Raw genomic sequence first — 12292 nt, forward strand, 5'->3', positions numbered from 1 at the left:
TGAATAACTGGACACTAGGAGTTAGATATTAAATTCAGCAGAATTTTAAAACAGTGAAAAATAATCCCACTTAAAATATATATATATATATACACATATATATATATATATATATATATATATATATTTAATAATTAAGGTACAATCCTTAATACTATATTTTTTCCACAGAAAATATGGTTCTAACAGTAAGTTCTCTTGAGATGGGCCAGATTTTGAATTTGTTAAACACAAAAATTCCATGTAATCAAAAATTCAAAATTTCTACTTTTTAATTTGAAATGACAGAAGTTAAACTTTATGATCTAAAAATCACTGTAGGAGAAAGAATATTCAACAAATGGTATAATAGTCACAGGTAAAAAATCAATCTTCACCTAAGCCTCACACTTTATTACAAAAACTAACTCTAAATGGATCATGGATAAATAGGAAAATGTAAAAGTATTAAAATACTAGAGAAAACACAGAAGGAAATCTTTGTGACATAGGATTAAATAAAGAATTCTTACACATGACATCAAATAAACATGAAATCAAATAAAAGTGAAAAAATTAGCTTCATCAAAACTAAAAACTTCTGCTCTATAAGAAATATTTAAGTGACTGGAAAGACAAGCCACAGACTTGTCTTTGAAGAAGCTATGTGCAAGTTATATTTCTAGCAGAGTCTTGTATCCACAATGTCTATGAAGAGTTCTCTAAAACACACACAAAAAAAGTGAAAAATGGGCAAAAGACCAGAGCAGACATGTCATCAAAAAGGATACAAAGATGACATGAAAAACCATAAAAATATGCTCAGTATCAGTAACTACTATGGAAATGAGAATTAAAACCACGATAAGACATCACTACATGCCTATTAGAATGGTTAATATAAAAGTTTTTTAAAAGTGACAATACCAAATGCTAGCAAAGATGTGTAGCAGGTAGAACTTTCATATATTGCTGGTGGGAGATTAAAAATAGTACACACACTCTGGAAAACAACTTGGCAGTTTCTTATAAGTTTAAAAATATGACCATGACCACACAATTCAGCAATCTCACTCCAAAAATGAAAACTAATCTTCACAAAAATCTGTGCTGTGGCTCTGTTCATAACTGCTACAACTGGAAAACACCCAAGTGCTCTTCAACAGATGAACATATAAACAGTGTTCTACCCCCATGAAGGAATAACACTCAGCATTTTTGTAAATGAGCTATTGATACATTAAACAGTGTGAATGAATTTCAAATTTTTAATTTTCAAATAAAAATGTGTTATTCCTTTTAGATGTTGCTCATAAAGATAAAAGTATAGTGAAAGAGAACAAGTTAGTGGTTGCCAGGATATATGGTTGGAGGCAGGATAACTATAAAAGATAGCAAGAGGCTGGGTTTTGGCGGGTGATAAGATTGTTCTGAATACAGACTACGTTGGCAAATACAGGAATATATACATGCATTAAAATTCACAGAACTGCATACTCAGAGAAAAAAGTTGTCAGGCATGGTGATGTTCCAGCAGCTCGGGAGGCTGAGGCAGGAGGATCTTAAGTTCAAAGCCAGCCTCAGCAAAAGCAAGACACCAAACAACTCAGTGAGACCCTGTCTCTAAATGAAAATACAAAATAAGGTTGTGGATGTGGTTCAGTGGCCGAGTGCCCCAGAGTTCAATCCCCAGTAACAAAACAAAACAAAAGGTTAATTTTACTATACAGCCATTCAAAATAAAATAAAAACAATGTTCCAGGCCAACGAAACATATAACAGTATTTACTTCTCTTTTAATATAAATTAACTGGACTCTAGCTTTCAAGCACTTCAGCAAACCAAACCAATCATTTAATAACACTATTTTAAATATTTTGTGGACTATGAGTATGAAAGTGTTTTATACCAGCAAGTTCTCAAAAAATGAAAGGGACCTATCTAAAGGATCCAGAAGTCAGCCAAATGTGGGAAATTTACACTCTACAATAAATCTGGATAGCTACAGATTATAACTCATTTAAAAAAAAAAAAAAAAAACAGGGCTGGGGTTGTGGCTTAGTGGTAGAGTGCTTGCCTAGCATGCATGAGGCACTGACTGAAGCAGGAGGATTGTGAGTTCAAAGCCAGCCTCAGCAATTTAGTAAGACCTCAACAACAAAATGAGACCTTGTCTCTAAATAATATAAAAAAGGGCTGGGGTGTTGCACAGTGGTTAAGTGGCCCTGGATTCAATCCAAAAGATAAAAATTTTTTAAAAAGGTAAAAATAGCTCTCTGCTTTCTGATACATGTCTGTAGTTGCTTTCCTCTGCTACATCCTCTGCCACACCCTGATGTTCTGCCTCACCACAGCCCCAGAGTAATGGAACTGGCTATGTATGGACTGAGCCCTTTGAGCCCTCTAAAAGTGTGAGACAAATAAACTTTCCCCCTTCTATTTATTCTTGCCAGGTCTTTTGGTCACAGTAACAAAAAAGCTGACTAAAACAAACTAGAACTTGGCTGAAGTGGTAAATTATCTAAAGGAAGACATGAAATGATTCCAACAGAGGAAAGAAGCAGAGAAATACGCTAAGGCATTCTTGAAGGAAGAGACTGATCAGATGTTGACAATAAGTAACATTTCCTTTAGCATCTGCCCTATTTTAAATTTCTACCACAGTCCCATGTAACTCTTTAGACCCGTGGACTGTGCATACACATTGACAAACATTCATTAAATTTTGGTAAAAAATAAAATGAATGGAAAGGAAATATTAAGAATAATCACAGAATAAATTAGGAAAAAACAGTATAACATATTAATACAGTACTTTGTTCTTTGAAATATAATAAAATAAATCATGAATATGACAATAACTAGAGAATCCAGAATAAGATTTTTTAGGATACTTTATACAATTATGCTAATAAACATGAAGTATGAATCAAAATATAATTTTATTCTCATTACTAGAACTGTTTCATAAAATAGATATGGTTAATATCCACAGAAGAACTCAAGAAAGTCATTAAAGATCTCTGAAGCCTTTTAAAGATTCAGGGAACAAATCAGTACCTTGGTAACTAACTGTTACAGCCATCAGTTGATAAAGACCCATCTTCAGACACCACACTGTCAAACCTTGTTTTCTATTTATTTCAGTTTATAGTCAGTTGTCACAATGCTTATTTTAATATTTTATTACAGATTATAAATAGTGGCACATGGAAAACTAGAGTGACAAAGATCATGGGCATCCTAAACTTTAAACAGATAGTTGAAAATCATTAAATATCAAACGTATCAAAGCTTTAACCACAATAAGACATGCAATTAATGTCAGTGGTTGGTGCAGTAATTCACCTTTGACTAACACCCCCCCCTGTCTTGCTAGGTCATTCCTTCTAGGATCCCAACTATAATTCTTTGACCCCACTGCAACCTATGTCCATGAGCCTAATACCTTTTCAATGTCTTCATTCCTTACCCAGTTTAGCTCATATTTTCCATCATTATAATTGTTCCCTTCACCTTCCAATCCTTTGTTTCTCTTCCTTTTCTTTCTCAATTAGAAAAAAACTAGTTTACCTACCAACTGTAGATAATTCTGGTTTAATGCCTATTTCACATCCATAATCATGAAGTCAACGAAGGAGAAAACAGAATCATATCAACTGACTTGACTTTAAACTCATGTCCACTAACTTTAAGTGGAACTTTGGTATGGCTTGGTACTCTTTCTTCTTCTTTTCCACAATGTGTTCACTCTTCTATTTTCCTATTTCATACTTTCTCCTTATTAAATCTCCTAATCTCCTTTTACCATCACTCTCAATAAATGATCTTGCTTCAAATTTCATTAAACAAACAGTATAAAATGGTGAGAAATCTTACTTTACCCCACTTTTGTATCTGCCTACCTACCTGTATCTGTGCCTGTAGGCTGTGCCTTGCCTGAGTTTCAAAGAATGAACCAGCTATATTCACAACAGGCTCTCCCAGTTTGCTTTAAATCCCAATCTTTCTACCCAAAGAAATCACTGGAGCAACTGTCCTCTTCTCCCCTGCATGTTTAATCTTTCCTTTCTATTAGATCATTTCCCATCAACACATAAACATGCTATAATTTCTTCCCTTTGGCTATGGCTTCATTTACAGCCTGCTTACCAGTAAATGTCACTTATACGTTATACTTGCTGTCTCTTCCTCTCCTTTAATTCTCTGTTGAACACAATCCAGGTAGGCATTAAGTCCCACTAGTTCACCAAACCAGCCAACTTTACTAATGACTTGTGTGTTACTAAGCAGTTCAGGTTTCAGTGGTCATTTTACTTGCTCATAATACCACTGAACATCCCTGATAATCTCCCCTTTTTGAAACTGTTTCTTTCCTTCTAAAACAAAATCCCTTCTTGATTTTCCTCCTGCTTCTCTCCTTCATGCCTTTTGCTATTCTTGCTTCTCAATGCTTAGCATGCTCAGGACTCGGTCCTCTTTCCTACATATACTTATTTTGATGGTAATCTCATCTAATATTATAGCTGCAAGTATCATCTTTTCTCTAAATAATTTCATCTCCAGGCAGAGAACTCCATATGCTTAATCCATTTGCTTAATCTACATCTCCACTTGGATGGTTATTATGTCTCTCCAACTAAATATATCCAAAACCACACTTTTGATTTATTGTTCCTTCTGCAGTATTCCCCATCTTGGTAAATGCTCCCTCCACTTTTCCTGTTGCCCAGACCAAACAAACCTTGGAGTCATCCTGGACTCTTCTTCTCTCACAGTCCACTTCTGATCCACCAGTAAATCCTGCCGTCTCCACCTTCAAAACATATTGGAATTTTCGCTCACCACTTCTACAGCTAACATCCCAGTCCAAACCACCACCATCTCTTTCCCACAGCATTAGAAAAGCCTCGTTAATGATCTCTCAGTTTCCAATAATACCTCTCAAATTATGCTGTAATCACAGCTGCCAGAATGATACTTTAAGGAGGTAAGTCATATTACACTACTTTTTAACCTAAAAATTTCCAATGACTTCTCATTTCCTCCAAAATCAAAGTTCTTCCAATGATTGACAAACCCCTATATGAAGGAATGACTTGCTGTCTTATGCTTTAACTTTCAGCCTCCACCATCCTCCCCCTTACTGATTCCAAATAAGAAAACATATAAGGCATTAAGAACTATACTGTTATTCAGGCGAGGTAGCTCATACCCATAATCCAAATGACTTGGGAGGCTGAGGCAGGAGGATCACAAGTTTGAGGCTAATCTTAGCAACTTAGACCTTGTCTTAAAATAAAAAAATAAAAAGGGTTGGGGATGTGGCTCAAGTGTAAAGTGCCCTGACATTCAATCCCTAGTACCAATTAAAAAAAAAGAACTATACTTTTAAACATTTAATATAAAAAATAAAGGATTGTTTTATTTTATTTTACTTTGCTTTACTTGTATTTTATTATTGTCATCATCATTATCATCTCTCTGGGAGCAGAAAACCATTCCAATTAGTTAAGTATATCATTAAACTTTCAAACATATTCATCAATTTTCTTTAGTACAAAATGTGCTCTGAAAAATGTGGGATAAAAATAACTTATTCTCTTACTGGAGAGCTTTTCAAATCATTGAGAAAATACTGACCAGGAAATAAATGCAGTAATGATAAGTAGCTAGCTGTTTGGAAGGGAAAGAAAAGTTAGATCCATATAGCCTTCTCTCTCTTCAAAAACAAAAATAATGAGGAGAGAGAGAGAGTAATATTTAAAAGGTAAACAAAAATAGTATGAGAAAATATTGATGTATACAGTGTGCTTTTTTCTTTCTTTCTGTGTGTGTGTGTGTGTGTTGGGGGATTAAATCTAGGGCCTCACACATGCTAATAAGCACATGTTCTACCAGTGAGCTACACCCAGCCCCATAATAATATATTTTTAACTTTGTAGTTTGGAAGGTAGATAGCAACTAAAGTCAGATAGTATTATGGAGAAAGTCACAAACATGTTCCTATAAAAGTTCAAAACTTCAATACTATTTTTAAAAAACACTATCATTAAAATTAAAATATATTTTGTTAGTTGAAAAATATTTCTGATTTTTTATTTGAGACCAAAGATTCACATCCTAAATATACAGAGAAATTACAAGTCAGTAATAACAAATGAACATCAATAGATCAAAGGTCAAAGAATTAGAAAAACGCAATTTGTGGAATAAAAATTGAAGATGAATACCAACATAAAAACCTTTCAACTTCTAAGGTCATCAAAGGATGCAAAGTGGAACAATCTTAATTTCTTAAGATTAAACAAATGACAACATTTGGTGAGAGCTGTTTGACTTTTGGAGGGGCTGTAATTTGGCCTTCATGATTGTGGACAGCAGGTGGGAAATAGGCAACAAACATTTTAAAGCATCAATTTTTTTAATCCAAAATTTTCTCTATTAAATATTTCTTCTAAGATTCAATCAGACTTTTCAAAACTGCACATGAAACGACTTGCAGAGTGCTATTATTGATAATTCAAAATACTAAAATTATCCTAAATACCCATTAACATAGTATTGTTCATTTAAATTAAATACTGGTATGTCCATATGGTGGAAATTTATGCAAATGTTAATGATTGACATGAAAGAGTCTGATATATTATTTAGTGAAAAAGATTTACAAGTTTCAAAACAGCATATATTTTATGATTCCCACCTATAGTTAGGATTTCAAATTATTTTTTCCTTACTTTAGTTTTTTATGTTGTTTGGATTTTTCATATGTGAACTGGTTTTTAAAAACAAACAAAACCATCAGTATATTTTCATCTGAAAAAACAGGTGAAGGGGCTGGGGATGTGGCTCAAGCGGTAGCTCGCTCGCCTGGCATGCGTGCGGCCCGGGTTCGATCCTCAGCACCACATACCAACAAGGATGTTGTGTCCGCCGAGAACTAACTAACTAAATAAATAAACATTAAAAAAAAAAAAAACAGGTGAAGTGCTGGCAAATTTTGGATATATGAAGAGCACCTCTGTCTACTGGGAACTTCAGCTCCCTATGTGTGGTCCCAGAACAGTCTGGTGAAAAAAAAAAAAAACTATACTTTTTTTGGTGGTCAAGGGACTATGAAGTGTTTTATGCCAAATACTCAGTTTAGCACTCTCTGCAGATAATTCAAATTGCAGAACTGACTATATTCTTGATATCTGCTATTCAATTACACAGTAGTGGTGTTTTCTTTTGGTACTAGATGAAGTCCAATAATATAATAAAAATAAGGAAATGTTAGAATGCTTTTCCAAATATAACAAACTCATAAATTAGCCAAGTGATAAAGATTACCTGTCTCCCTTTGGTTTTCTTTTTTGTAGTGTCTTCCCTTTGGGTCTTCTTTCACTTCCTAAGCAGGGGCTCCCACCAGGTCCTGTTACCCGTATTGATTCAAGGCCTTTGGAAGATTTTTTAAATGTGAATTCCACTGGTTCACCTTCTTTCAGACTTCTAAATCCTTCCATGAATAGTTTGCTCTATAAAGAAGGGAAAATGAACAGGGAGAGCAAGATCATCATTATCACCTATTTATAATTTCTCTCAATAAATTTTAAATTAACAAAGTAAGATATCTTGTGATCCATTACAAAAGTATAGGTTTTTTAAAGTTCAGTGACATTATTATAATGTTTAGCAATACATACAAAAATGTAAATGTGCATATTCTTTGACCCAGCAATTCTTTTTTTATATATTTACTTAGATATTTACCATTTCTTTTATTTCCAAACTATAAAGCTTTCAGCAATTCTACAAGAATTCTACTATAAACAACTTACACAAAGTTCAAAGAAGAAAAAGGACCATCATAGTACCGTTGGGTTAACAACAACAAAAAAAATCATAACCACCCTAAGGTCCATTTAATCCCAATGATTACATTAATTACAATAAAGCCAAATAATATAATATTATAAAGTCATTAAGATTTTGTTGTTGTTGTTTTTGTTTAGTTCTACATGTATTTATGTGGGAAGATGAGCACATAATACTGTTGAGTAAAAGGTTAAGGCTAAAGAACAATATGTGTACCATGATGCCATCTATGTCATTTTTTTAAAAAGATATATGTTATTTCTGCAGAGATGGGATTTGGAACAAGACACTAAATCATAAAGAGTCATTTTCTTCAATCCTGGTCTAGGAAGGTAGGAAAGTTTTCTATATACACTGCTGAGTTTTGCAAAAAATTTAATTTCCAAATGACAAAACTGTAACTTTAATGTCAAATGCTCATTGGCTGTTTTAATCCTACTATTTTCATCAAAGTCAATATGCCAATTCAAAATCTACTAAAAATAATTCAGTAATTAGTTTTATTTCTTCTTCAAACCCTTTTATGTACAATTGACAAATCTAACTTGGAATACCATGTAGTTTGAAGAGACTTTTCTGCATCTGGGGTGAAGGGGCAAAAGAAAGAAATACAATATGGTAGAAGACCTTGGTTCAAATCCAGTTCTTCAAGTAAGTTTTGAATAAACTATTTAATTTACTTTCTATTTGTCTGTAAATTCAAGCCATTTGAATTCTGAGTTAACAATAAATCTGAAAAAGACTCCACAGAAACAAGAATTCGTGGTAAAATAAGTTTGTGAAATCCTATATGTTTCTTCTTGGGCCAATCAGATTAGCATATTAGTCTCAGAAACATCTTCCCCTCCATCACTGCCACCATAATAAAAATCTTGTTTAATGTGTCTAAACTCAGCAATTTCCTGAATTGATTGATCCTGATTTAATTGGGATCAATTAAGGTTCTTTATTAATCTTCTGTATAAGCACAGATCACTAGTGTACTTAGGGAAATACAGAACCAGAAAATCTTCACCCTGACTCCGGCCAAGTTCATGATTCCAAAGGCAATTCACTGTGGTTTGTCCCCAAGGGTTCCAATACTGGAAGCCTGGTCTCCTGATGCAGCATTAGAAAATAGTGTGAAACCGTTAAGTGGGAGATTATTTTTTGTCGGGGGGCGGGGGGGGGAGACCAGGAATTGAACTCAGGGGCACTCAACCACTGAGCACATCCCCAGCCCTTTTTGTATTTTACTTAGATTCAGGGTCTCACTGAGTTGCTTAGTGCTTCACTGTTGCTGAGGCTAGCTTTGAACTCTCAATCCTCTGATCCTCCTGTCTCGGCCTTTGTAGCCACTAGGATTACAGGTGTGCACCATCACAACTGGCTAAGAGGGAGATCTTGAAGAAGTCAGTCACATGCTTTTGGAAGTTACTGTGAGACTGCAGAGTCTCTTGTTCTCAGATGTGCCCCTGCCATGAAGCCATCTACCTTTGGGCCTTTGCCAGAGATCTAACCAATGCTCTCCACCCCACCTAGTCTTGGCCTTTAAACTTCTGGAACTATAAACTACATTAAATTTTTAAAATTACCTTGCCACGAGTGTTTTATTAAAGTAACAGAAAGCAGTTAAATACAGTAGTCCCCTTTATCCATGGTTTTGCGTCTCAGGAGTTCAGTTGCCTGAAAGTCAATGGCAGTCAGAAAATATGCATACGTTTTAAATCGCTTACCATTCTGAATAGCACAATAAAATCATCTCTGGTCATCCCACTCCATACCACCCAGGACTTAAATCATCCCCTTCATTCTGTGGGACCACTCTGCATACACTTCCCACAGTAGTCATCTTGCTGTATCATACTGCTTGTGTTGAAGTAGTCCTTATTTTACTTAATAATGATCCCAAAGGGCAGGAGTAGTGTTGCGGGCAATTAAGACACAAAAAGGAGAAGCTATAAACTGCTTCCTTTAAGTGAAAAGGTGAAAGTTCTTGACTTGATGCTGAAGTTGCTAAGACCTATGATAAAAACAAATCTACCCATGACATTGTAAAGAAGGAAAAAGAAATTCATACTAGTTTTGTTGCTGCACCTCAAACTGCAAAAGTTATAGCCACAGTAGAGTCAAGTGCTTAGTGAACCTGGTAAAGGCATTAGATTTGTGTTATGGGTTTAAAGGACAAAACAGTACACACAGGGATAGGTACACAGTGTTTTTCCCATGGGTCCTTGGTTTTAGGCATCCCCCAGAGGGGTCATAGAATGTGTGCTTTTCAGATAAAGGGGACTATAATTATATATAATCCAAATCATTACAAGGAACAAATAGAAACACTTCAAAATGTAACACAAAAGGAGACTGTTCATTGTGATAAAGTAATATGATACATGATATCAGAGTTACTAACCTATTTCTAGTGATGATCACCTGACAGTGAAATCCTTCATGCTGAAGTCTACAATTTGATAGCACCACTTTGCTACCTGATGGTATATAGGGCAAAAACCCACAACTGTCTGCACTCTTTAAAATAACAAATCATCATTTTTAAAGCTATTTTAACAATTCTACAGCATCATCTCATTTTTTCTTCTAAGCTTTCTCCGCACTAATTATAAATAGCTCTTTTTGTTTTCATTCCCTTTCTTCCTTCCCACTCAAGAAAGTGTATATGTAAGTGGGATGAAGTGAAACACAGCTGAACTACTGAAATTATGAGAATGAAGGAACAGCAGTTTTAATTTTAGATATTGTATGTTCATGTTTTGCTTCAGCAACAAAAATTCTATCACTTATCTCCTATTTCCTAGCATACAGGTGCATTTTTCACCAACTTAGTTTCATTTAACATCATTAAGACTTTTGATAGGTTATCATTTATAAGTGAACTACTTTCTCAAATCTAAAGCTAAATTCTGACTATTTGTCATGACATTTGGAAAGAACACTTTTTTTTTTCTAATTCCACCATACACACTCTCCCCTCCTCCCCTGTCATAATACCTGAGCAAAAATAAGAATGACTATCCTTACAATGGCTCTGCAATACAAAGACTACAATTCACAGAGAATTATGAGAATATTCTGTCTTTGCTATCTTATTAACATAGCTGCCATACAGGTGGAAAAGATTTGTTAAAAGGTAGGGAAATAGTTCATTATATTTGGTCACAAAAATGAACTTCTCCCCTTGATCTGCAAATTTTTATTAAAAATCCATTATTTTTTTTTGGGGGGGGGGGACCAGGGATTGAACTCAAGGGCACTCGGCCACTGAGCCACATCCCCAGCCCTATTTTGTATTTTATTTAGAGAAAGAGTCTCACTGAGTTGCTTAGCACCTCAGTTTTGCTGAGGCTAGCTTTGAACTCTCAATCTTCCTATCTCAGCTTCCTGAGCCACAGGGATAACAGGCCTGCACTACTATACCCAGCCAGTCATATGGATTCTTGGTTTTACCTAAACCATTTACTAAATCTTGTGCATTCTTTCTCATAATCTCTTTTTCATCTGCCCCATCTGGATTGCCGTTACCCACTTCAGAGCCCTAACATCCTCTATTAGGATGTGTATAATAGTTATTATATTTCAACATGAGTCTCCTTCCCAATCTACAGTATCTTTCACATCTGCATATTCCCTCTGAATATATTTTTGCTTGTTAGTCTCACATCCCAAAATCTACAATAACACTCAGATCTTGCTTAGATGAGAATTTATAATCTTACCTCTACTTACATTTGCCATATCTTTTTCCATTTCTCTAAAATGCAACACTTTTCTTAGTAAAACTGGTACACTTGAACTTCCCTGAAGATCATCTCAGCTCTCTATACCAGCTTATTTTGGTAAGGACACACTCTTCGACGCAGCTGTCTACCAAAAATCTTACTCACTCTTCAAGGCATAGTTCCATGATCCTTTATGTCACCATCCTCAATTGTCCCAAATTGGATTCTTTTCTCTTTCACTTAATTGAATTTTCTATTATAGTTTCTACAGCATACTGCCATGTAATGCAAATATCTGTATATGCCTTACATCTCATTTGCTCTTTTGGACTCATCTTCTACTCTTTAGTACTCTTTAGTTCACGCACTAAGAATGTAATATACATCTTTTTTCCAAGTATTTTCCAAAGGGCTTAACATAATGCCTGCAAATAGCTACCACTCAATAAGTACTTAAAATAATTCTACAGTTAGCATCAATAAAATCAAGGATTATTAGTCTAATTCTCAATTGAAAAAAGAAAAAATGGACTGAATTCTTTTATAAATGAGTTGCACATGCAAAACCAGATTTTTTTCTACCTACTTCTACTTCCAGTGCATAAAATTCTTTCTTTTTTTTTTAAAGAGAGAGAGAAAGAATTTTAATATTTTTTTTTTTTTTTAGTTATCGGTGGACACGACATCTTTGTTTGTATGTGGTGCTGAGGATCGAACCCGGGCCGCAGGCATGCCAG

At 34.7% G+C, this 12292-nt stretch overlaps 1 protein-coding gene across 3 annotated transcripts in view; it reads right to left on the bottom strand.

Moving 5' to 3' along the window:
- Lin28b (lin-28 RNA binding posttranscriptional regulator B) overlaps positions 1 to 12292 on the bottom strand; it is a 111891-nt gene that overhangs the window by 38655 nt on the left and 60944 nt on the right. For 2 of the 3 annotated variants that reach the window (XM_077802197.1, XM_026389673.2), the window contains exon 3: positions 7315 to 7499. In XM_077802197.1, coding sequence (XP_077658323.1) covers positions 7315 to 7499 — 185 coding nt within the window. Of the gene's footprint in view, positions 1 to 4723; positions 4796 to 7314; positions 7500 to 12292 lie in introns of all 3 variants that reach the window. The other variant, XM_026389672.2, reaches the window with a different exon arrangement.

This window comes from Urocitellus parryii, chromosome 8, assembly GCF_045843805.1.
Source record: "Urocitellus parryii isolate mUroPar1 chromosome 8, mUroPar1.hap1, whole genome shotgun sequence".
NCBI classification, from domain to species: Eukaryota; Metazoa; Chordata; class Mammalia; order Rodentia; family Sciuridae; genus Urocitellus; species Urocitellus parryii.